The sequence below is a fragment of the Bufo bufo genome, chromosome 2, assembly GCF_905171765.1.
Source record: "Bufo bufo chromosome 2, aBufBuf1.1, whole genome shotgun sequence".
Taxonomy (NCBI): domain Eukaryota; kingdom Metazoa; phylum Chordata; class Amphibia; order Anura; family Bufonidae; genus Bufo; species Bufo bufo.
In genome coordinates this window covers 491715591-491743051 of record NC_053390.1, presented here as the reverse complement: position 1 = coordinate 491743051, position 27461 = coordinate 491715591, and the positions used below count along the sequence as shown (strand labels likewise).

Sequence of the window (27461 nt, the reverse complement as noted above, 5' to 3'; positions counted from 1 at the left end):
CTGTAAGACTTTCCTTCACTTGTGGCTGCCCGTGGCAACGTGTGGTTTTGTGTACATGTGGTGGCAGTGTCTCGGCCTTCTGGCTGTTTCCCTGGACATGGTTGCCACGCATGTCGTTGCCGGCGGTAACAGCTGCACTTTGATTGTTGTTGGTACACTTCCCCTTTAAGTGGCAGTCTTCCCTTGCCTGGTGTAGGAAGGGTTAACTCCCTTCCTTGTGTGTGAACACTGGGTGTGTCTGTGTGTGGGTGTGGCCACTTGGGGCTATTTAGCTCCAGCTGGATGCCAGACTCTGAGGGGTACTTCAGCCATGGTTAGCTGGAGTCATCCTCCTGGTTATTTACCATCTGCCAGTGAGGGCCACCCTTGTGGTCATAAGTTTATGTTACATGATGTTATTTTATGTTTATGTGGTGTCTGTTATTATTGCAGCAATGGATCTGGGTTCCTGTGTGTTTATGTGTGTGTGCTGTATCCTTTTATGTTTGGGTATGGGCATCTGCTTGTGAGCACGGGATCCAGTCAGTGTTTCTGTGGCAGGTAGGTGTGGAAGTGCTTTTCAATGTCCTGCCATATCCATAGGCTGTTTATGTTTCTCGTCCCATGCAGCTTGGCCAGTTTAGACGCCTGTTCGTCCGTATCCAGGAGGAACAGGTTGTCTTATCCAGCTCCTAGCTCAGGGATCTGTCCAGGGCTAGTAGGGAAGCGAGGTTCCTGAGTATGAGCCCTCCTACCTTCAGGGTCGGCTCATACAGCTAGGAGTCAGGGTCAGAATTAGGGATGCGCTAGGAGGTGACCTGCTCCCTAATTCTGTTGTCCTGGTCAAGCAGCTTCTATTTACTTTAACATCACACGAATTAGAGTTACCCCCACTCTAATCCGTGACAGCCGGCAGTTGAAGACCAACGCTGCCTGGCCCTGTCAATTTAGTGTAGCACAGACTGGCCAGAGGTGGAAGAACGGAGCCTCTAGGAGCAGGTGCAATGCCCTCCTGCTCCTAGAGGCTAATTAGCATATTATAAAAGTTATATTTCTAGAGTAACGGGGGCATAGATAAAAGTAGGAATAGACTAGTTAGGTTCAGCTGACATTAGCACATCGCTAATGTCAGCTAGTTTAATCGGGTTAATTCTGGTGACAGAAACCCTTTAACACTGTTGTCACGTTTAGGCCCAAGTTCGGCAGGGTCTCCGGTGGCGGTTTGGGCCCCTAATTTGTCTGTGGGGGCTTGGGAGAGGGTGCACCCACCTGGTTTGGCTAGCGCGTCCGTGGAGGTAGCGGGTTAATCGGTCGCGGGGGTGTCGACTAGTGGTGGCGGAAAAGGGACAGCCGGGGAAGAGGTTAGGCTGGCTGACTTGGCAAGGGGTGAAGTGTATGTCTGCTCTGAGGGCCCTTTGGGGGCTCACTTGAAGCCTGAGGTCAGGGAGAAGATTTGGAGGGATGAATATATTGAGATATTTTCGTTGCTCCCATTAGAGAAGTTTCATTTGGATAGGGTTAAGTCAGATGAGATTAAAAGGGAGGAAGAGGAGAAGTGGCGGTATCGGCTTATTCCGCGCAAGTTTATGAATTGGTTGCAGGCATTCGCTATTTTAGCAAGCATGGTAGCGGAAAAGGAGCCAGCGCACTGTTCAGCTTTATTTTATTATATGGACACCATCGGGGAGGCTTATCGGGTATATAAGGGTGTTGCCTGGCTTAGATATGATGAACAGTTTCGGCAAAGAAAGGCAGTTAGGCCAAGCATTTGGTGGGACCACAAAGATATTGGTTTGTGGATGCATCTAATGGCGGCAACAAAAGTGGGAGCTCAGACCTTTCGGGGGGCGGCCGGGGGTCCCTCGGCAACGGAATCAGGCAGTGGGAGAAAAGGGAAGGACACGAGACTGAGCAGAAGAGGGGTGACTCCGGTAAGGGTGGACGAGATGGATCCATTTTTTAGGAGGTATCCAAATAGGGAAGCAGCAGATTTATTGTTGGTTGGTTTTAGGAATGATTTTAAGATTCCTTGTAATTCAGTCGGCTCTGGGGTTGTGGGCCGTAATTTGATTTCAGCGTTACAATGGTCAGAAGTTGTTTTGGAGAAGATTGTTATAGAGGTACAAACGGGATGGGTTGTGGACCATTTATGGAGTGTCCGTTGCTGGGTTTGAGGGTTTCGCCGTTGGGGTTAGTGCCAAAGAAGGAGCCGAATAAATTTCGGCTCATTCATCACCTTTCATTTCCAGTAGGAAGTTCAGTGAATTATGGCATTGATAGGGAATTGTGTTCCGTGTCATATACGTAATTTGATGTGGCAGTTTGTTGGGTGCGTCGTTTCGGATATGGGGCCTTGTTGGCAAAAATGGATATCGAGGCGGCGTTTCGTTTACTGCCAATTCATCCAGATAGTTTTCATTTGTTGGGTTTTAGATGGTCAGTTTTACATAGATTGTTGTTTGCCGATGGGTTGTGCGATTTCATGTTCTATGTTTGAGACGTTTAGCTCCTTTATTAAATGGGTAGTAAAAACAGGAGGCCGGTTGGACTTCGATGTTGCATTACCTTGATGATTTTTTGTTTCTTGGGCCAGCGGGGTCTCTAGTATGTTCAGTTTTGCTGCATATGATGGAACGGGTGGCGGCCAGCAGTGGCAGATTACAATAGGGACGTTCGGGTTGGCAGCTCCGGGCCCTGCACCACTGGGGGGCCCAACGCCGACCCGAACACCAACATACTGCGGCGGGGCACGGGAGCGCATAGCGCCCTATCCCGTCGCCGATCACCGCCATAGGCTTCAGGCCTAGTAGGCCTGAGGCCTATGCGGTAGTGAAATCCCAGTGCAGGCGGGCGTGATGACGTCATCGCACACCTGTGCTGGGACGCAGCACTGTGATGTGTGCACGCCTGCCTCATCCCGCCTTCCTCTGCGAGCAAGCGCCTGGCCCTGGACATAGGTGAGTATTTAGCTTTTAATTTTTTTTTGTTATTTCATGTGAGTACTTTGGGGGACATGTGGGGGGGCACAAGAGGACATATTAGTGAAGAGACATCAAGTACATCGGGGGGGGAATGTGAGGGCTGTGTGGGGCCAAATTATTATGGGAGTGACTACTATGTGGGGGCAAATTACTATATGGGGCAGTGTGGGGGCAAATTACTATGTGGAGGCAGTGTGGGGGAAAATTATTATGGGAGGGACTACTATGTGGGGGCAAATTACAATATGGGGCAGTGTGGGGCAAATTACTATGTGGGGGCAGTGTGGGGGCAAATTATTATGGGCGGGACTACAATGTGAGTGCAAATTACTATATGGGGCAGTGTGGGGGAAAATTACTATGTGGGGGCAGTGTGAGGGCAAATTATTATGGGGGGACTACTATGTGGGGGCAAATGACTATCGGGCAGTGTGGGGGCAAATTACTATGTGGGGGCAGTGTGGGCGCAAATTATTATGGGAGGGACTACTATGTGGGGGCAAATGACTATATGGGGCAGTGTGGGGGCAAATTACTATGTGGGGGCAGTGTGGGGGCAAATTACTATGTGGGGGCAGTGTGGGAGAAACTATTGTGTGGGGGCAGTGGGGGGGAAATTGCTATGTGGGGACAGTGTAGGGAAATTGCTATGTGGGGACAGTGTTGGGGAATTGCTATGTGCGGACAGTGTTGGGGAATTGCTATGTGGGGACAGTGTAGGGAAATTGCTATGTGGGGACAGTGTTGAGGAATTGCTATGTCGGGACAGTGTTGGAGAATTGCTATGTGGGGACAGTGTTGGGGAATTGCTATGTGGGGACAGTGTTGGGGAATTGCTATGTGGGGACAGTGTGGGGAAATTGCTATGTGGGGACAGTGTTGGGGAATTGCTATGTGGGGACAGTGTTGGGGAATTGCTATGTGGGGACAGTGTTGGGGAATTGCTATGTGGGGACAGTGTAGGGAAATTGCTATGTGGGGACAGTGTTGGGGAATTGCTATGTGGGGACAGTGTTGGGGAATTGCTATGTGGGGACAGTGTTGGGGAATTGCTATGTGGGGACAGTGTGGGGAAATTGCTATGTGGGGACAGTGTGGGGAAATTGCTATGTGGGGACAGTGTGGGGGAATTGCTATGTGGGGACAGTGTGGGGAAATTGCTATGTGGGGAAATTGCTATATGGGGACAGTGTGGGGAAATTGCTATATAGGGACAGTGTGGGGAAATTGCTATGTGGGGACAGTGTGGGGAAATTGCTATGTCGGGACAGTGTGGGGAAATTGCTGTGGGGGAATTGCTATGTGGGGACAGTGTTGGGAAATTGCTATGTGGGGGAATTGCTATGTGGGGACAGTGTGGGAAAATTTCTGTGTGGGGGAAAATTACTATATTGGGCAGTGTAGGGGAAATTACTATATTGGGCAGTGTGGGGCAAATTACTATGTAGGGGAAATTACTGTGTGGGGGCAAACCTACTATATGGGGGCAGTTTGGGGGAAATTACTGTGTGGGGGGAAATTACTATGGGGGGATTACTATGTGGGGGTGTTGCTATTGGGGAGGCACTGTAGGGGCAATTCTATTATTTTTGGGGACACTATACAGGGATTATTGCCTGGAGCAGAATATAGGGCGTTATTATTACTGGGGGAACTCTAGGGGACATTATAGCTGCTGTGGACACTATAGGAACATTTGGGGCAACTTATCAAACTGGTGTAAAGTAGAACTGGCTTAGTTGCCCATAGCAGCCAATCAGGTTCCACCCTTCATTTTTATTTTTATTTTTTTACTTTCTTTATTTAAAGATCCAGTACTGACAATCAGTTTTGAAAAGAAACCATATAAATCTTTCCACTTTTACAAACAAAGTCCCCACTCCCTCCCCCACCCCTTCTATGATGCTTCCTCTCTTCGCCACCTCCCCTCCATAACCGAACAGAGGAGAGATGGGGAAGGCTGGAGAAAAAAGGGGAAGCTCTAGGGATTCCAATCTCCCCAGATTCTAAACCATTTTGTCTCCTTCATTTTTGACAGCTCTTTTGGAAATCCAGTTCTACTTTACACCAGTTTGATAAATGACTCCAATTATGTCTATTAGGGTCACTATTTTTTCAGCAGTATAGTACCTGGGGCATTGGGCAGCACAACGGGCACAGTATTGGGGGTGGAAGCAGGATGACACTGTGGGGACACCAGGATGGGGAGGTTGATGGAAAAATTTTGAAATCTAATGTGTCTGTGTTACAAACTGTAGAGATGAGATGTGGCTGAAAGAATTTGCCATGGTGGTCTGGGTCAAATGGAGGAGAAGAGGAAAGAGAAGGTATACATGACAGGAGATGTCACTGGATGTAAGAGGTATGTGGTGCTGTATTCTCCTCCATGTCTTTTTTATTATAATTATATGTATTTTAAATTTGGCGACCAAATGTTTTAGTTTAGGACCCAATTTGGGGTAATTTGGGGTATTTTTTTTAGTCTGAAGATGTCAAAATGCCTAGGAAGAGACTGTGGCACTCATGAAACACTGCAGCCTCTTCATACAAAAAATAACTAAACTAAAATGGAGGGAGGGGCCCAAGTTGGGTAGACAGCCCCGGGCCTTTCATGCATTTAATCCACCCCTGGCGGCCAGGTTTGGGATTCCTTTGTCCCAGGGGAAGACCGAGGGGCCGGCAACATCTGTTAAGTTTTTGGGGATAGTGATAGACAGTGTTGCCATGGAATATAGATTGCCGGAGGATAACGTGGCCGATTTGTGTGCAGAGGTGGCCTTTTTACACAAGGTTGAGAAGGTGCAGCTCCGTCGAGTACAGTCAGTGTTAGGCAAATTTAATTTCGCTTGCAGCATTTGGGGGCGTATTATTTGCTGTCGGTTGGCGTTGGCTACTGCGGGGGTGATGTCCCTGTTACATTTTTTTAGGTTGTCGGCTGAAGTAAGGGCAGATTTGGAAATTTGGGGATCGGTTTTTGCAGGAATTTGATGGTCGTTCGGTGTGGATGGAGGAGCCAATTTCTAACATCGATTTGGAGCTTTATACGGACGCTTCGGGTTCCTGTGGTTATGGTGTTTTTTTGACAAGGACAGTGGAGCATGGGTCCTTGGCCGGAGGAGTGGCGTTTGGCGGGTTTTCTTAGTAATTTAGCTTTGTTGGAACTGTTTCCAAGTGTTTTAGCAACTGAACTGTGGGGGGATTGGTTACGGAATAAACGTGTGCGTTTTTACAGTGACAACTTGAGTGTAGTCCACGTGATCAATGGGCAGTCGGTGAGTTCGCCACCAGTGTTGCGCTTGCTTCGGCATTTTGTTTTGCAGGGTTTGCGGTTGAATGCATGTTTTGTGGTGGTACATGTGATGGGTGTGGATAACTCAGTTGCTGATTCTCTTTCTCGTTTCCAGTGGGACCGTAATCGTGAATTAGTGCCGGGAGTGGACTTTCAGGGGCTTCCTAGTGCCCAGTGGCTCTGGAGAGTGGCCTTGGGGTCTCTTCAGATTTGATTAGGCGGTCCGTGAGTAACAGTACGTGGTCTGCGTTTTCTTCTGTTTGGTCTCAGTGGGAACGGTTGGTGGATCAGTTAGGGGTTGTGATTCTGTGAAGGATTTTCAGTTATTACTGGTTTATTTAGTCTGGTTGACTTTCAGTTCGGGTGCATCTTTTTTCGGTTGCATCTAAAAGGGTGGCGGCGATGGCATTTTGGTTAAGATTACGTGGTTTGGTTGATGTGTCCAAGAGTTTTTTGGTACGCCAGGCATTGAAAGGTTATCATCGTAGTGTGTTCAGAAAGGATACTCGTCGCCCAGTTTCTTTTTCAGTGTTGCGGGAACAAGTGGGGTTGATATGAACATCAGAATATGAAATTTGTTTGTTTAGAGCAGCGTTTTCATTGGCATTCTTTGGATCCTTTAAGGTTTCGGAATTGGTTGCAAGTAGTAGAGTGCAAGGCGGGGGTTTGCTGCGGGAGGATGTACGTGTTTGCGGGGAAGGTTTGCTGTGTGATACGGAGGTCGAAAACCGACCCAGAGGGTAGACGCGTATGTATAGTATTGCGTCCGTTAGCAGGGTCTGTGCTGTGCTCAGTGCGTTGTTTTGAGGAATTTTTGATTCTTTATTCAGATGTGGCGGGTTCTTTGTTAATTTATCAGGATGGCATGACCTTGTCTCATTACCAGTTTGTGACGGTTTTTAGGAAATGTTTGGGGGTGGCGGGTTTGCTGGCAAAGGAGTTTGCGTCACACTCCTTTCGGAATGGTGCAGTGACAGAGGCTGCAAGGTGGGGTTTGGGGGAGGAGGAAATTAAGCTTATTAACCGCTGGGAGTCGGTCTGTTTCTGGTCGTATATTCGTCCCCACCTGTTGTGAGTCGAGTGGTAGTCAAGCGAGATGAGGATTAACCAACATAAAATTTGTTTTCTTTGCTTTCAGGGTCTTCTTCGTGTTTGGCATGGATTTTCAGATATTTCTATGTGTACTGGAGGGCTTTGCGAGCTGGTGTGCGTCGGAATGGACGTCAGTTGGGTTTCCACCAGGACGAGCTACAAGTTAGGTGGATTGGTTTGCGCGGGCTCTTATGGGGTAGAGTATTACCTGAGTTTCACGTGTATGCTTCTCTTGATCGGCCGCCTGATAGAGATGTCCCGAACTATTCGCCGGCGAACATCGCTTGTTCGCGTTCGCCGCGGCGGGCGAACATATGCGATGTTCGGTCCACCCCCTATACATCATAATTGAGCAAACTTTGACCCTGTACCTCACAGTCAGCAGACACATTCCAGCCAATCAGCAGCATACCCTCCCTCCCAGACCCGCCCACCCCTATCAAAAAGCAAGGACAGCTGCAGTGTTAGTGAGAGCAGAGAGTGTGCAGCTGCTGCTTATTTAATAGGAAAATCGTTAGCTAGGCCAGTGTTCTGTGTTCACTCCAGTCCTCAAAGACTCATCTGATCTGCTGTAAGGACAGCGTCCTGACAGCACCCAAAAAAGCCCTTTTTAGGGCTAGTACTGCTTTTTTTTTTTTTTTCTCTGTAATATAATTGCAGTTGCCTGCCAGTGTGTGTCAGGCCCACAGAGTGCACTGTGCCCACTGCCAGTGCCCACCACCCATATCTGGTGGCACAGTAGCTTGCAGATAAAACAGTAAAAATAAAATCTCTGTAATATAATTGCAGTTGCCTGCCAGTGTGTGTCAGGCCCACAAAGTGTACTGTGCCCACTGCCGGTGCCCACCACTCATATCTGGTGGCACAGTAGCTTGCAGATAAAACAGTAAAACAATTTTTTCTCTGTAATATAATTGCAGTTGCCTGCCAGTGTGTGTCAGGCCCACAAAGTGTACTGTGCCCACTGCCGGTGCCCACCACTCATGTCTGGTGGCACAGTAGCTTGCAGATAAAACAGTAAAACTATTTTTTCTCTGTAATATAATTGCAGTTGCCTGCCAGTGTGTGTCAGGCCCACAGAGTGTACTGTGCCCACTGCCAGTGCCAACCACTCATATCTGGTGGCACAGTAGCTTGCAGATAAAACAATTTTTTCTCTGTAAAATAATTGCAGTTGCCTGCCAGTGTGTGTCAGGCCCACAGAGTGTACTGTGCCCACTGCCAGTGCCCACCACTCATATATCTGGTGGCACAGTAGCTTGCACGCATAGTACCACTAATCTAAAAAAAAATGACAGGCAGAAGCAGGCCACCCCGTAGGGGCAGTCGTGGTCGTGGTGCTGTGATTTCCTTTGGCCCTAGAATAATGCCCAGTGTTCAGAGGCCACGTACCCTGAACTCAAAAAGTTCTGAGGACATAGTTGACTGGCTAACACAGGACACCCAATCTTCTACAGCTTCCGCTCGGAACCTTGACGCACCATCCTCCTCCAGCTCAGCTTTGGGCACCTCTCAAGTTACCACTCGCCCGCCTCCTGCCACGACCAACACTAATACCACAGCCGCTTCACTTGATCTGTCAGAGGAGTTATTTACACATCAGTTGGAAGAAATGAGTGATGTGCAACCATTATTGCCAGAGGATGTAGATAACAGGGATATGTCTCAATCAGGCAGCATTACACACATGGATGTACGGTGTGATGATGATGTTGTATCCGCTGCTGCTTCCTTTGCTGAGTTGTCAAATACAAGTGAAGTGGTTGATGATGACGATGTGTCCGTGGGTGTCACGTGGATGCCCGCTCGAAGAGAAGAAGAACAGGGGGAAAGTTAAGATGGCGAGACAGAGAGGAGGAGGAGATGAGTTGGAAGCAGGGGGAGGTCGTCGCAAGGAGCTAGTGGCACAGTCAGATAGCATGTATCGACACCCGGGGTCATCCAGACAGCACGCCAATCAACGCATGCTGTTGCCACCACCAGAATGCCGTCATTGCAAAGCTCAGCAGTGTGGCATTTTTTTTGTGTGTCTGCCTCTGATAACAGCGATGCCATTTGCAACCTGTGTCAAAAGAAACTGAGTCGTGGGAAGTCCAACACCCACCTAGGTACAACTGCTTTGCGAAGGCACATGATCTCACATCACAAATGCCTATGGGATCAACACATGATGAGTACAAGCGGTACACAAACTCAAAGCCACCATCCTCCTCCTGGTCCAGCATCTTCAGCCACGTCAACCACTGCTGTCCTCCTTGCCCCCTCTCAACCACCCGCCACTCTGCCTCTCACCTTCAGCAGTTCCTGCTCATCTGCCCACAGTCAGGTGTCTGTCAAGGAAATGTTTGAGCGTAAGAAGCCAATGTCACAGATTCACCCCCTTGCCCGGCGTCTGACAGCTGGCTTGTCGGAACTCTTAGCCTGCCAGCTTTAACCATACAAGCTGGTGGAGTCTGAGGCCTTCAAAATATTTGTAGCTATTGGGACACCGCAGTGGAAGGTACACGGCCGAATTTTTTTTTCACAAAAGGCAATCCCCAACCTGTACTCTATTGTGGAAAAGGAAGTCATGGCATGTCTGGCACACAGTGTTGGGGCAAGGGTCCATCTGACCACTGATACCTGGTCTGCAAAGCACGGTCAGGGCAGGTATATCACGTACACTGCGCATTGGGTAAACCTGCTGACGGCTGCCAAGCACGGAATGCGTGGCTCTGCAGAGGAGTTGGTGACACCACCCCGACTTGCAGGCAGGCCTTCTGCCACCTCCTCTACTCCTCCTACTCCATCCTCTTCGCTAACCTCCTCGGCTGAGTCCTCTTCTGCTGCTGCATCTTGCTCCACATCAACTGCACCCCCCCAGCTCCCCAGGGGCTATTCCACATCCCGCATACGACAGTGTCACGCCGTCTTGGGGTTGACTTGCCTGAAAGTAGAGAGTCACACCGAAGCAGCACTCCTGTCCACCCTGAACGCACAGGTGGATCAGTGGCTGACCCCGCACCAACTGGAGATCGGCAAAGTGGTGTGTGACAACGGAAGCAATTTGTTGGCGGCATTGAATCTGGGCAAGTTGACACATGTGCCGTGCATGGCACATGTGTTGAATCTGATCGTACAACACTTTGTGCATAAGTACCCAGGCTTACAGGACGTCCTCAAGCAGGCCAGGAAGGTGTGTGGCCATTTCAGGCGTTCCTACACGCCCATGGCGCACTTTTCTGATATTCAGCGGCAAAACAACATGCCAGCGAGAAACAGCCTTATCTGCATCGCTTGCTGGACCTGCGGCAACGCTGGAAGAGGAGTCTGAGGAAGAGGAGTCAGAGGAGGAATGTGGCTTTGAGGAGGAGGAAGACCAACCACAGCAGGCATCCCAGGGTGCTCGTTGTCACCTATCTGGTACCCTTGGTTTTGTACGTGGCTGGGGGGAAGAACAGACCTTCAATGAGATCAGTGAGGACGAGGAACGGGACATGAGTAGCTCGGCATCCAACCTTGTGCAAATGGGGTCTTTCATGCTGTCATGCCTGTTGAGGGACCCTCGTATAAAAAGGCTGAAGGAGAACGACCTGTACTGGGTGGCCACGCTACTAGACCCCCGGTATAAGCAGAAAATGGCTGAAATGTTACCGAATTACCAGAAGTCGGAAAGGATGCAGCAGTTCCAAAACAAGTTAAAAAGTATGCTTTACACAGCATATAAGGGTGATGTCACAGCACAACGGGAATCTAACAGGGGAAGAGGTGAAAGTAATCCTTCTCCTACCACAACCACGCTGGCAAGGACAGGACGCTTTACAGACGTTTTGTTGATGGAGGACATTCAGAGCTTTTTAAGTCCTACACATCACCACAGCCCTTCGGGGTCCACTCTTAGAGAACGACTCGACCGACAGGCAGCAGACTACCTCGCCTTAACTGCAGATATCGACACTCTGAGGAGCGATGAACCCCTTGACTACTGGGTGTGCAGGCTTGACCTGTGGCCTGAGCTATCTTAATTTGCGATAGAACTTCTGGCCTGCCCCGCTTTAAGTGTCCTGTCAGCAAGGACCTTCAGCGCAGCAGGAGGTATTGTCACTGAGAAGAGAAGTCGCCTAGGTCAAAAAAGTCTAGATTACTTCACCTTTATTAAGATGAATGAGGCATGGATCCCGAAGGGACTGACAGTGGGGGATGCATTTGACAAAAAAGGCCTGATGAGATGCCTTGGGTTAAAAATGGTCCACACGCTGCTGTATTTAATATCTGCATGCCGGATGACTTGCGCGACTTCTCCGCCACCAACTAGGGTTCAGGCCACAATGTTTTAGCACACTTTCTGCCTGGAAAACATCAATTTTTTTCCGGCTGTAACAATACCTAATTTTTCAGGCATGTGCACATGCCTAATTTTTCTGGCCTCTGGTGCTGCACTGTGGCTGCAAAAAAAAAAAAGGCACATACATGGGTCAATTCCCCTTCGTGATCATTACCTTGTTGTGGTGAAGGGACTTGCGTATCACAATGAAGCGATCACCTCTATGAGTGTGTTGGCAATGGCAATGTTGGCACACCCCAGATGATAAGGTCGTTGCTTCATTGTGAACAGACCAAAAGCGATCGGCTGGATAATTTTGCATAGAAAAAACATAAATTTTCTTTGTGATCATCTAAGGTGATCATTAAAGCCTACTAGGCCAACAATGGGCCCACACTGCAGAATCATTGTTTTCTGGGTCACTTAACTGTCACTGAACTACCTCAGCACGACCATAGGCTTTGAAAAACCGCCATCGCCTGCAATCTCCCAAAGGTTCGCACGAGCACAGTCATCACTACACCAAGATTGAAGCACAGAGGAATAAAATTTATGTCATGAGTGTGTCAACTATTGACAACTCTTTGCGGTTGTCTAAACTCTATTCGATACACGTCCCCTGATAGGGGACGTAACAGGGATTGAACTGATAAGAATAGTACTACTTAACACACCACTCATATAGGGTGGCACAGTACATTGCACGATGCACGCGCAGTGCCCCAAATTGGAAGTAAGAGGACCGACCAAGCATCTTTTTCTATCTCCCGGTTCCTAAAATCTATTCCATACACCGGCCCCTGATAGGGGACGTAACAGGGATTAAACTGATAGGAATAGTACTACTTAACATACCACTCATATAGGGTAGCACAGTACATTGCACGGCGCACACGCAGTGCCCCAAATTGGAAGTAAGAGGACTGACCAAGCATCTTTTTCCATCTCCCGGTCCTTAAAATCTATTCCATACACCGGTCCCTGATAGTGGACAAAACAGAGATTAAACTGGTAAGAACAGATTTTTTTAATAAAAAAAAAAAAAAGAGGACAGCCTCTGCGGAGCTGGGTATTTTTTGGCCGCGTTACTGAACGCTCATGCACAATGGCTGTAGGCTCATGCGTCCTTTTGCGGAGGTGACAAACTTGGTCAGTCAAACCCAAGGCAACATCATCGACCTCATCCCATATGCGTTTTTTCTGGAGCGTGCCCTGCGAAGAGTGCTGGATCAGGCCGTAGATGAGCATGAAGAGGAAGAGTTGTGGTCACCATCACCACCAGAAGCAGCATTGTCGTCGTCTATTGCTGGACCTGCGGCAACGCAGAGAGAGGAGTCTGAAGAAGAGGAGTCAGAGGAGGAAGGTGGCTTTGAGGAGGTGGAAGACCAACCACAGCAGGCGTCCCAGGGGGCTTGTTGTCACCTTTCGGGGACCCTTGGTGTAGTACGTGGCTGGGTGGAGGAAGAGACCTTCAATGATGTCAGTGAGGACAAGGAACGGGACATAGCTAGCTTGGTATCCAACCTTGTGAAAATGGGGAGTTTGCGGTTGTGCAAATGGACTGTTTGCGGTTGTTTGTGGTGCGTTAAACGGGGAGTTTGGTCTGTCAGAGTTTGGTCTGTCACTGTGAAGCGGGCGTAACCCTTACACTACCTGATCGATACAACATCATACCTGTTGTTTTAAAGCACGTTATTCCAAACAATTTAGGAATGTTAGATGATTTATGCCCTTTATGGATTAAAACCCGACTCTGCTTCAACTACGTAATTTTCCATGGGAGTTTTGCCAAGGATCCCCCTCCGGCATGCCACAGTCCAGGTGTTAGTCCCCTTGAAACAACTTTTCCATCACTATTGTGGCCAGAAAGAATCCCTGTGGTTTTTAAAATTTGCCTGCCTATTGAAGTCTATGGCGGTTCGACCGGTTCGCCCGTTCGCGAACATTTGCGGAAATTCACGTTCGCCGTTCGCAAACGGAAAATTTTATGTTCGCAACATCTCTACCGTCTGATATATTGGTGCTGCATGTAGGCGATAATGATTTGGGGGTTGGTGCCGTTCTAGAGATGTCATTCGTGATATAAATTTGGATTTATTGAGGTTGCTGATGGAGTTTCCGGATTTGTTGGTTGTTTGGTCTGATGTAGTGGCTAGGTGGTCTTGGAGATTAGCGCGGTCGGTAGGTTGTATTAATAAGGCTCCGGTGAAATTAAATAAAGAGGTGGGGCGCTTCACGCGCAGGCAAGGAGGTTTGGTAGTAAGACACAGGGAGTTGGAGGCGGCGTCGCCTCAATTCTTGCGTGCTGATGGGGTACATTTAAATGATGTAGGAATGGATTTGTGGGCCTTGGGGCTTCAGAAAGGTTTAGAGACAGCCCTCAAGGTGTGGCAGGACGCAGGCGGATCCTGGGAGGCAAAACAAGGGTTAATAGGTGCACGACACTCATGAGGTTTGGTAAGCAGAAGGATCGGGGCTCCTGTTTGGGCTAAAAGGCCCACAGGGGTATATATATATATATTTATATATTGGATGATTCGGTGCCCTTGGGTCGGTGAGTGCGGCCAAGGGGAAGGTTGCAATACAAGTGGAGGTGGTGATTGAGGTATGCAGTTTGCTTGGGTTGCCTTCTAGGATCCTTCAAAATATTGAAGGTTATAATGATGGGTAGGTTAGCTTATGTTGAATTGTAATGTTATTGCACTTTATGATGTGTGTTAAAGCCTTATCATTAAAGAGTTTTATACTGTTGTAATTAATTTTATTAATAAATCGGCTGCCACGCCCTTACACCAAGAAGTAAGTCTCTGAGTATTATTGTTATGAACAGGCTTCGTTCCGCTGTAGAACAAAAAAATGACGCACCATAGGGCAATAATGTTTGCAATAGATATAAATTGGTATATCCAATGAATGGAGGCTCACCTGGTAGAGTTGTGCTAGTTTAGGCACAACTCCAATGTAGACATGTATCAAGTTGGCATAAGCCCCTCACAACGGATGGTATGCGGCCCGGGATGGATACTTCTGTTCAGGGATGCCTGGAATCCCTCAGAAAGCCAGTGGTTCAATAAAAGAAAGGAATATCCCACGGCGCAAAAACCACCCAGTGGTTGGAATGATGAGGATTCTTTTTTATTTAGGCAAGTGGTACAACGCGTTTCGGGGATTTACCCCTTCCTCAGGTACAATTGACTTGCATACACAAAAGTAAAATTACATACATTTAAATACAATGTAAAAAACCGCCAAAATCAAAGGGGGGCGGGAAGGGGGCGGGTCAGTGGGCGGTACTGGGTGAGCTCTCAGAGCTCAGCAAACAGAAGGGGGAAATCGTTAGCTGACTGGCAAAATTGCTTTTAATCAGTCTTCGTAGAGTCCCTATTCATAGGATCCACCTTCACAGCGATGCAATTTCTAATTCTAGGTGAAACGTAAGTATAGTGATTCAAGGAACCTGTGTAGGTGCAGGACCTTGGGGAGTCATGTGATGCGATCACATGACCTGTAACATATGACCGTCGTCAGAGGGAGGCAGCGAGCGCAGTGGAAGTGCGGCCGCATAAGTAGACGGGAGGTCACATGATCCAACGGCCGGTCACGAGGTCTGGCAGCTGCAAGCGTCACACCCCGTCTCTTGGCAACCGAACGCTGATGCTACGTCAGAGAGGGGGAGTGTGAAATCGGGTTGCAGGAGGGCAGTCCATTCATTCATATCGTACAGTTAGAGAGAGCTGGATCAGTGAGATTTATTTTATACTGTAGTGACCCTGTAAGTGCTACAAAATGAAGTATAAAACAAACGGTGCTTGTATTAGGCTAATTTCAGAAACCTTTGTTGTGATAAAATGTTTTGGGCACAGATAAATTGAGTCCAGTACTTGTATAAAGTTGTTGTGAATGATAAGGTGATCCTTATACATAGTGGAGGGTATAAAAATGTAGATACAGGGCGTTATGGTGATAAAACATGGATAAAATGTATGTATATATAATGTGATGGAATACAATAATTAATTGACTTAGACTGGATCAATATCAAAGAGAGGCAATTAAAAGGATAAAATGGGAATGTATGGAGGATGAATGGATAAAAAGGGATATGTAGACTACGGTCAAAACATTTTTTTATTTTATTTCACTATAGTGTAGTGATCCAATTTGTGCCGGATGGACTTGAACTATATATATTTATTTTGATGGAGTGCATCAGTTAGAAAACTGGGTCAATATCAATAAGAGGCACTAAAAGGGTAAGATGACAATACAAACAGAATATAGAGAGTATGTTGAGTGTGGTAGAAACATCACTGTAATTACATGGTTCACTTGGTACCGGGTAGAGGTACACTATATATGAAATAGCTTACTGGATAATTAATATATCCTTGAGTGAGTATCTTGGGTCAGACAGATGAGGGGGAAAGTGTATGGAATTTATGTGTGCACGTGATGACATGAAAATGGAAGAGAATGTGGTGAGGGCAAAATTCAAGGAGAAATTGATTAATGGGGCGTCGGTAGTAACAGGGGGGGGATGGAGGATTTCATAAATTGATTTCAAAGGCTTCATTTAGGCCATATGGATTGAGGCAATAGTCTGGATAATATTATATCCGTTTGATTGAACTTGTTCAATCGGAGTAACCGTGAATCCCAGAAAAGCATGTCTGGAGATGCTGTGTTGGAGAAATTTCTTCTTCACATTAGATCTATGCTTATTGAGACGATTGCGCAAGGTTTGTATAGTGCGCCCCACATAGCGGAGATTGCAAGGGCATGTGATGAGATAAATGATGTTTGACAATCCGCAATTCAATTCATCCTTAATTTTTTAAAATTCGTCATTTCGGCCCAAAAAAGATGTGGTGATATTTAGAGATCTGCAGCAAAGACATCTTGATTGATTACATCTATAGCTCCCCGGTGTCCTGGTGCTGGCTGGTCTGGCCACTTCTTCCCGTCTATTTTTCAATTTGCTTGGGGCTAACATATTTTTCAGTGTTTTTGCTCTTCTGAACACTAGAGAAGATTGTTTGGTTATTTCTGTGTTCAGGAAGGGGTCCTTTCTTAGAATGTACCAGTGTCTAGACAGGACTCTCCGGATATCTGTGTGGTTACTATTATAAGTAGTTAAAAAGTTAGTATTATTGTATTTCTTGCCATTTTGTTTTTTGGTTCCTACCAGACATTCTGATTGTGTCAATGATTTAGCTTTATTGAAGGCTGTATCTATAATATCTGTTGGATAGTCCTTTTGTAGGAATCTAGACCGAATTACACTACTTTGTGTGACGAAGTCATCGTCCCTGGAGCAGTTGCGCCTAATCCGCTTGAATTGGCTATACGGGATGTTTTTCTTCCATTTTTTAAAATGTTTGCTTGAATAGTCCAGGTAACTATTACAGTCAACGTTTTTAAAAAATGGTCGTGTGTTGACTGTTCCATTGTTTATTCTTAGTTCCAGATCAAGATATTCAGCTGTAGACTTGTCACTTGTGCCTGAAAAGGTTAGGCCCCAATTGGTAGAATTGAGGTGTTCAATAAAATTATTTATTGTTAAAAGATCAAATCGTCAATGTAACGATGATAAAAAATTATGTTACGTGCCCAATATGTCCTCAAAAGCCCCCATAAAAAGATTCGCGAAACTGGGCACAAAACGCGTGCCCATCGCGGTCCCTTTTGTCTGTAAAAACAGAGAGTCTTCAAACTTAAAAATATTATGAGTAAGGATAAAATGGATACTTCTTAAAATATAATTATTTTGTTCTGATGGTAATTGGTCGTCAGTATCTAAAAAACATTTTACACAGTTGATGCCCAAATCGTGCTGGATATTTGAATAGAGGGATGTGACATCTAAGGTCAACCAGTGGTATGTTTCTTTCCATTGAATGTCCTGTAGAAGCTGTATTAGGGTAGTGGAATCTCTGAGATAGGATGGTAGTTGTACTACATATTTTTGTAAAAAAAATGTCGACATAGTGGGATAGGTTGCACGTGAGTGATGAAATGCCTGAAATGATAGGGCGGCCAGGAGGATTGGAAATGCTCTTGTGAATTTTGGGTAAGTGATAAAAGGTGTCAATAACTGGATCTGTAATATGGATGTAATTGTATTCCTTTTTGCTCAGAATATGGGATGCTGAGTTGATAAGGGCCTTGAATGACTGCTGGTGTTCCATGAGAGGGTTTTCGGCCAGCTGTTGGTAATATTCAGTATCGGACAATATCCGTATCGCCTCCTTAATATGGTCGTTCCTATCCTGTAGAACAATGCCACCTCCTTTGTCTGCGTTGCGGATTATTAGATCCGGGTTATCCTGTAGTTGTTTGATAGCCAACTTCTCTTTAGCACTGAGATTATGTTTCTCGATTTGTATTTTATCAATTGATCTAAAATCATCTAAAACCAGATCATAAAAAGTTTCTATAAAATTCCCCCTATGATGTAGGGGGTAAAAGTTGGATTGTGGCCTCAGATCAGTATTGATGAACCGTTCTTTGGGTACGGAATCTGCCAGTACTTCCGGTGGGTCCGCCTCTTTTTTATGATTCGCTGTGATGTTAAAATGTCTTTTTAGAGTGAGGTTTCTGATGAAGTTGTGTAAGTCAAGGAAGAGGTTGAATCCATCAGCTTTTGCAGATGGACAAAATGAGAGGCCTTTGGATAAAACCTTTGTTTCTTCTTGGTTCAATAGATAACTAGAAAGGTTGAAGATCTTTATCTCTTTCTTCTTGTTACGTACTGACTTCAAATTCAAATCGCTGTGAAGGTGGATCCTATGAATAGGAACTCTAAGAAGACTGATTAAAAGCAATTTTGCCAGTCAGCTAACGATTTCCCCCTTCTGTTTGCTGAGCTCTGAGAGCTCACCCAGTACCGCCCACTGACCCGCCCCCCTTTGATTTTGGCGGTTTTTTACATTGTATTTAAATGTATGTAATTTTACTTTTGTGTATGCAAGTCAATTGTACCTGAGGAAGGGGTAAATCCCCAAAACGCGTTGTACCACTTGCCTAAATAAAAAAGAATCCTCATCATTCCAACCACTGGGTGGTTTTTGCGCCGTGGGATATTCCTATCTGAGTATTATTGGGTTGGGTGATAAAGGGGTCATTGGTAGCCGAGAGAATCTTACATCCTAATAAGTCACTGTGCATTCATCCTAAAAAGATGTATTACAAAATCACTTAACATGACTGCTGCTACACATAAAAAAATTGAAAAAAGGTGAAATGATAGTTACACCTTAATAAAACTGACTCAATTAGGGCGCATTTATCATTCATTTTAAGACACAATAGTGACATAAAAAGGTTGCAAATTATGGAGCTATAATTGTGCGCTGGCTTGGCTATTTCCATCAGCCCCATAGAAATTAACTGGGCTGCTCAGCTATATTCAATTATCCCATGGATCCCATTGAATGGAGGACGGCCACACATGCAGGTTTCACTTTGCGGGCTCTCTTCTAGAAATAGTTGCAGATCCCACCTCTAGGACTATCAGACATTGTGTACGAGATGGGCCAATTCCTTTAATTCAGCTTTGTCTGCGTGTATTAGGTTTAGGTTCCTCATGTTCTTACCAAGGAAAGGTTCAGGGCTGTATCCGTCAAAATTAGCTGATGGTTGTCTCTGGATAAAAAAAGATTAGATTAAAAAACTGTCAATATTTTCACTTGGTCCAAAACTGCCTGTTATTGCTGTGGAATAATTTGTTAAAGCAATCAAAAGAAATGTAAACACCAGGCCTGAAAAAATGGAAAACCCTTTTTAGAGCATTACACCTAAACCTACCACTGTATGTGCCAATATAAAATATCAGGGTATGTAGCGCACGTGATAAAAATTTTGAACAATATTCCTATGTCTGAATTACGCCCTAGGGCTCGTTCACACAAACGTGTGCTGCCCGTTGCCCTATTGCCAACCGCATTTGCACTACAGAGTGCTTCCTGGGGTTCCGTTCCGTGCCTCCGGACTACAAAAAGATAGAACATGCTCTAGCTTTTTGCGGAACGGAGGGATCGCGGACCCATTCAAGTGAATGGGTACACGATCCCCATGCGGCTGGGTTATGGTCGGTGCCCGTGCATTGCGGACCGCAATTTGCGGTCCACAGCAAGGGCACGGGCTTCACACCGTCGTTTGAACGAGTCCTTATTCTGTAATTCTCTGGGACTACGTTAACAAAGTTTTTATAGTTTTGGATAATTTTCCACGTCTGTTTTAGGTGTAGAAAATGGTCTAAATTTAAGCCAGCAATGAAGCTGGCTTACATTTAGAAACAAATTTCAAAAGATTCACACATTTCTAGTGCATATAAGGTAATTAACTGATAACAATGTTACATGGACTCCCTGTATACTTTTGTGACCAATGGCAGATGCTCATTCACACGTATTTTCTTTCTGTGTCCATTCCGTGTTTTTTGCGTACTTGATGTGGAACCATTCATTTCAATGAGTCCGCAAAAAAAACTGAAGTTACTCCATGTGCATTGTTCTTCTGTATTTTCCATTCCGCCAAAAAATAGAACATGTACTATTATTGTCCGCATCACAGACAAGGATAGTACAGTTCTATTAGGGGCCAGTTGTTCTGTTCCGCAAAATACGGAATGCACACGGACGTCATCCATATTTTTTGCGGACAGCAAAATACATACGGTCGTGTGCATGAGCCCTAATACAGGGGACTCAAACATGCAATCCCTGAGTTACTTTTTGCGGCCCGTGAGAAGTATTAATTAGTACAGGATAGAAAGCCCATGGAACAGTGAGTATGGTACTTCTAGCACTGCGCTGGCATCAGCTACCACTCTCTGGTCCTCTTCAACTGGCGCTGGTGCAGCACTATGTGCTGACAGCATACAGCTTCAGGATGCAGTGTGCGTAGGTGGGCACCATGACCTGACATGGTCTAACATCAGGACTCATTGACGCGCTGGGGCCAGGACACAGTGCTGTGCTAAAGAGCCAGAGTGGTGGCTGTGTCCAGAGGAGGAGAGGTGAGTATTTTTTTCTGTCTTCTCCAAAGACTGCATTTAGGGAATGGAGGGGTTGGGTGGTGGTTATAGGTGAGGCAGCAAGTCTGATTTGCGGTCTGTATGAATTTGCGGTCTGATGTTGCATCTGTATGAATTTAGGGTATAATTTGGGATGTAATCTGGGGTCTGTATAAATTTGGAGTCTAATCTGGGGTCTGTATGAATTTCGGGGCAAATTGTGTAATCTGTGGTATTGTCTGGGGTCTGTATAAATTTGGGGTCTGATCTGGTACCATGTTTTTATTGAACACACCATGTAAACATTCACAGTGCAGGTGGAAAAAGTATGTGAACCCCTAGACTAATGACATCTCCAAGAGCTAATTAGAGTGAGGTGTCAGCCAACTGGAGTCCAATCAATGAGATGAGATTGGAGGTGTTAGTTACAGCTGCCCTATAAAAAAAAAAAAACACACACCCCAGTTCTGGGTTTTCTTTTCACAAGAAGCATTGCCTGATGTGAATGATGCCTCGCACAAAAGAGCTCTCAGAAGACCTACGATTAAGAATTGTTGAATTGCATAAAGCTGGAAAGGGTTATGAAAATATCTCCAAAAGCCTTGCTGTTCATCAGTCCACGGTAAGACAAATTGTTAATTAATGGAGAAAGTTCAGCACTGCTGCTACTCTCCCTTGGAGTGGCCATCCTGTAAAGATGACTGCAAGAGCACAGCGCAGACTGCTCAATGAGGTGAAGAAGAATCCTAGAGTGTCAGCTAAAGACTTACAAAAGTCTCTGGCATATGCTAACATCCCTGTTAGCGAATCTACGATACGTAAAACACTAAACAAGAATGGATTTCTTGGGAGGATACCACAGAGGAAGCCACTGCTGTCCAAAAAAAATTGCCTCACGTTTACAGTTTGCACAAGAGCACCTGGATGTTCCACAGCAGTACTGGCAAAATATTCTGTGGACAGATGAAACCAAAGTTGAGTTGTTTGGAAGAAACACACAACACTATGTGTGGATAAAAAGAGGAACAGCACACCAACATCAAAACCTCATCCCAACTGTGAAGTATGGTGGTGGGGGCATCATGGTTTGGGGCTGCTTTGCTGCGTCAGGGCCTGGACGGATTGCTATCATCGAAGGAAAAATTAATTCCCAAGTTTATCAAGACATTTTGCAGGAGAACTTAAGGCCATCTGTCCACCAGCTGAAGTGCAACAGAAGATGGGTGTTGCAATAGGACAACGACCCAAAGCATAAAAGTAAATCAACAACAGAATGGACTAAACAGAAGAAAATACACCTTCTGGAGTGGGCCAGTCAGAGTCCTGACCTTAACCCGATTGGAATGCTGTGGCATGACCTCAAGAAAGCGATTCACACCAGACATCCCAAGAATATTGCTGAACTGAAACAGTTCTGTAAAGAGGAATGGTCAAAAATTACTCCTGACCGTTGTGCACGTCTGATCTGCAACTACAGGAACGTTTGGTTGAAGTTATTGCTGACAAAGGAGGTTCAACCAGTTATTAAATCCAAGGGTTCACATACTTTTTCCACCTGCACTGTGAATGTTTACATGGTGTGTTCAATAAAAACATGGTAACATTTAATTCTTTGTGTGTTATTAGTTTAAGCAGACTGTGATTGTCTATTGTTGTGACTTAGATGAAGATCAGATCACATTTTGTGCAGAAATCCATATCATTCCAAAGGGTTCACATACTTTTTCTTGCAACTGTATATCTCACATCCCACTGTTCTCGCCACTATGGGAGCTCTTAGTATTATTCCTGGGCATGGCCAGCTGAGTTGAGTATGACATATGTATCATATTTGAAATGCACATGGCCCATTACCTGGAAATTTTTTCAATGTGTGGCCCATATATCCAGCCACGTTCAAGATCCCGGCATAATACCATATTTGAATTGACCTGATAGCTAAACAAAGTTTTTTTTATGAAGGAAGAAAGGTAATGCATGCTATTTTGGGTTGACTTGTTCATCCAAAAGAGATTAATGCGTGCGGCATATAAATGAAAAACAGTATTTAGTCACTATTTGTAAGCCAAATCAGCCAAAGCATAATAGAAAATTTTTGTGCCTGTTTTATGTTTTTGACCCACTTCTGGGCTCTGATTTATCATGCCTGCACTCTCTAATTCTGCTTTCAAAAAGTCTCAAAATAAACTTTTTGAACTCACTTTCACAAAAATGTTGCAAATTCTTGCCTATTTAGGCCTCTTGCACATGGCGGGTCCACAATACACGGGCACCGGCCTGTGTGCACTCCGCATTACGGATGTGGACCCATTCACTTGAATGCGGAATGGAAGCATGGATTGGAACCCCACGGAAGCACTACGGAGTGCTTCCGTGAAGTTTTTGTATATGCCTCCGCACCGCAAAAAAATAGAACTTTTTTGCGGTGCGGTTGGATCATGGACCCATTCAAGTTGAATGGGTCTCGATCCGTCCCGGCGGCTGCACAGATGTTGCCTGTGCATTGGGGACCGCAAATTGCCTAAGATAAGATTTAATACAAATTTATCATACAACAACATTTGATAAATGTGGAATAAAGCACACTAACACAGACTCAAGCAAAACCGACTTTAAATATTCCTCTCTAGATAACCCCCCCCCTTGCTTTTGGCTTACAAATACTGATGAAAAAACTGACCTCATACTGGCAGTTTGAAAGTGATCTTAGGCCTGATGTTTTACGTATGGATTTTGCTACATTTTTCTCACTTTTACCAATCATTTCACCCTTTGTTTTGTTTTCAATGACCATTTGTGAATGGTGTTACGTAAAATCCTACTCATTGGACAGCAATTTGTTGTATATTTTCAGTGCAGAATCCTTGCTGACAATCTGCAATAATTCTTCTTGTCTAAACATACCCATAGGTCACTTTCACATGGTCAGTATTTGCATCTCTATTTGGTCAGTATTTGTAAGCAAAGACAGGAATGGGCCAAAACACAAAAGAGGCATATATCTTTCCATTATACTTTAGCTCTGTTGGTTCCACTCCTCTTTTTGGCTTACAAATACTGACAAAATTCTGAACATGTCAAAGTGGCCTAATAAGACCAGAGTAAAAAAAAATCTGCATGTAAACAAGAGGTTTTACTATACTCACATGTTTTGGAAGTGATGGTGGAATGGCACACAATCCTGTAGAAATAGAAAGTATTAAAACTAGGTGTAGTAAATAAATCAGTGTGCCATAATCAACAAAAACAGCCAATTATTACCATATATTTAATCAGACAGCTGCTGGTACTTCACCGTGAAAATGATTCAGCCTAAAGCAGGAACTGTATGTTCCATACCTCTACTGTTGGTCTATTCTCTTAATTACATAGTTACATACATAGTGTGGTAAGGTGTACGGTAAAGTCCTGGAAGGCTTGAAACACCCAGAATCCTCAGCTGGGCAAGATAAATGAAATCCAGAAATCTGCAGTGATTTCAGCAAAGTGTAGTTTGCTGAGACAGGTTTGTTTAGATTCTGTCCTGGGCTGGATTTCTTTGGACTGGTAGGTAGGTTTGGTAGTGGAACCCAGCAGTCCACACCCTCCTAGTGTGGCTATTTCCTCTAGCCTGAGGTGATCCCAGGTGCGGCTAATAGGATCATTAGTGGGGAATAGTGTTGATCGAGCACCAATGTGCTCGGGTGTTCGGGTCGAAGACCTCGGGATGCTGGGGTGGTCTACCGAGCACCCGAACACAATGGAAGTCAATAGGGGAACTTGAACATTAAACCAGGCACCCCCTGCTCTGAAGAGAGGAGGGTGTCTGGTTAATACGAAAAGGTCAGAAATTGATGGAAACACCACCGAAATGGTTTGGGAACAGCATGGGGAGGATGTCTGGATGCATCTTGGATTCCCAGGTTGCTGCTGGGAACGATGTTGTCCGAGTAGTACGCCACTTTTACAGACTGACACTAATACGCACAAAACCAAAGATAAAATAGATTTTAGAGGAAAAATTGTTAGGAAACATTCTTTCCTGTATATTTCCTGTGCCAAAAATCACAAGGAAGAGGCACTTCAATACAACCTGTATATCACATAATGGAGGGCCTCATTCACATTGTGGTACAATTGTTCAGGTAGTGGGACTCCTACACTCATAAAGCCTATGCACTAAGTAAAAGGGCTTCCAAAAATTCCATAGAACCGGAACTCCAATACACCCTTTATTACACATAAAGGAGGGCACCATACACCCTTGAAAAATGATGATTGATGGCCTACTGGTGACACTCAGAAACATTAGGAGCAAGGGCCTGCTGGTGACCCTCTAAAACATTACAGGCAAGGGCCTGCTGCTGAGCTGACCATCTAAAACATTAGGGGTGAGGGTCTGCTGGTGAGCTGACCCTCTAAAACATTATATGCGAGGGCCTGCAGGTGATTTGACTCTCTAAAAGATTGTAGGTGAGGGCCTGCTGGTGAGCTGACCCTGAAAATTATTATATGCGAGGGCCTGCAGGTCAGCTGACCTTGTAAAACATTGTATGCGAGGACCTGCAGGTGAGCTGACCCTGTAAAACATTATATGCGAGGGTCTGCAGGTGAGCTGACCCTATAAAACATTATATACAAGGGCCAGCAGTTTAGCTGACCCTCTAAAAGATTGTAGGTGAGGGCCAGCTGGTGAGCTAACCTTCTAAGAGGTTGTATGTGAGAGCCTGCAGGTGAGCTGACTCGGTAAAACATTATATGTGAGGGCCTGCAGGTGAGCTCACCCAGTAAAACATTATATGCGAGGGCCTACAAGTGAGCTGACCCTATAAAACATTATATACAAGGGCCAGCAGGTTAGCTGACCCTCTAAAAGATTGTAGGTGAGGGCCTGCTGGTGAGCTGACCCTGTAAAACATTATATGTGAGGGCCTGCAGGTGAGCTGACCCTGTAAAACATTATATGTGAGGGCCTGCAGGTGAGATGACCCTGTAAAACATTATATGTGAGGGCCTGCAGGTGAGCTGACCCTGTAAAACATTATATGTGAGGGCCTGCAGATGAGCTGACCCTGTAAAAGATTGTAGGTGAGAGCCTACAGGTTAGCTGACCCTGTAAAACATTATATGCGAGGGCCTGCAGGTGAGCTGACCCTGTAAAACATTATATGCGAGGGTCTGCAGGTGAGCTGACCCTATAAAACATTATATACAAGGGCCAGCAGGTTAGCTGACCCTCTAAAAGATTGTAGGTGAGGGCCAGCTGGTGAGCTAACCTTCTAAGAGGTTGTATGTGAGAGCCTGCAGGTGAGCTGACTCGGTAAAACATTATATGTGAGGGCCTACAAGTGAGCTGACCCTATAAAATATTATATACAAGGGCCAGCAGGTTAGCTGACCCTCTAAAAGATTGTAGGTGAGGGCCTGCTGGTGAGCTGACCCTGTAAAACATTATATGTGAGGGCCTGCAGGTGAGCTCACCCTGTAAAACATTATATGCGAGGGCCTACAAGTGAGCTGACCCTATAAAATATTATATACAAGGGCCAGCAGGTTAGCTGACCCTCTAAAAGATTGTAGGTGAGGGCCTGCTGGTGAGCTGACCCTGTAAAACATTATATGTGAGGGCCTGCAGGTGAGCTGACCCTATAAAACATAGAATGCGTCGGCAGATAAGAACCATTTGGCCCATCTAGTCTGCCCAATATATCTGAATCCTATTAATAGTCCCTGGCCCTATCTTATATGAAGGATAGCCTTATGCCTATCCCATGCATGCTTAAACTCCTTCACTGTATTTGCAGCTACCACTTCTGCAGGAAGGCTAATCCATGCATCCACTACTCTCTCAGTAAAGTAATACTTCCTTATATTACTTTTAAACCTATGCCCCTCTAATTTAAAACTGTGTCCTCTTGTGGTAGTTTTTCTTCTTTTAAATATGCTCTCCTCCTTTACCGAGTTGATTCCCTTTATGTATTTAAAAGTTTCTATCATATCCCCTCCTTCTCTTCTTTCTTCCAAGCTATACATATTAAGGTCCTTTAACCTTTCCTGGTAAGTTTTATCCTGCAATCCATGTACTAGTTTAGTAGCTCTTCTCTGAACTCTCTCTAGAGTATCTATATCCTTCTGGAGATATGGCCTTCAGTACTGCGCACAATACTCCAAGTGAGGTCTCACCAGTGTTCTGTACAGCGGCATAAGCACTTCACTCTTTCTACTGCTTATACCTCTCCCTATACATCCAAGCATTCTGCTGGCATTTCGTGCTGCCCTATTACATTGTCTTCCCACCTTTAAGTCTTCTGAAATAATTACTCCTAAATCCCTTTCCTCAGATACTGAGGTCAGGACTGTGTCAAATATTCTATATTCTGCCCTTGGGTTTTTACGCCCCAGGTGCATTATCTTGCACTTATCCACATTAAATTTCAGTTGCCAGAGTTCTGACCATTCTTCTAGTTTTCCTAAATCCTTTTCCATTTGGCGTTTCCCTCCAGGAACATCAACCCTGTTACATATCTTTGTGTCATCAGCAAAAAGACAAACCTTACCATCGAGGCCTTTTGCAATATCACTTATGAAGATATTAAACAAAATTGGTCCCAGTACAGATCCCTGTGGAACCCAACTGGTAACAGGACCTTGTTTTGAATGTTCTCCATTAACTACAACCCTCTGCTGTCTGTCACTCAGCCACTGCCTAATCCACTCAACAATATGGGAGTCCATGCTCAATGACTGCAGTTTATTGATAAGTCTTCTATGTGGGACAGTGTCAAAAGCCTTACTAAAATCTAGATATGCGATGTCTACTGC

The 27461-nt window shown here is 45.3% G+C and overlaps 1 protein-coding gene across 2 annotated transcripts in view; it reads right to left on the bottom strand.

The window, feature by feature from the left end:
- The window catches only part of LOC120989581 (tyrosine-protein kinase ZAP-70), an 824733-nt gene that overhangs the window by 395752 nt on the left and 401520 nt on the right, over positions 1-27461 (bottom strand). For both annotated transcript variants that reach the window (XM_040417781.1, XM_040417780.1), the window contains 2 exons: positions 23807-23841; positions 19240-19288 (listed from right to left, as the gene is read on the bottom strand). In XM_040417781.1, the coding sequence (XP_040273715.1) occupies positions 19240-19288; positions 23807-23841 (84 nt within the window). The remainder of the gene's footprint in view (positions 1-19239; positions 19289-23806; positions 23842-27461) is intronic.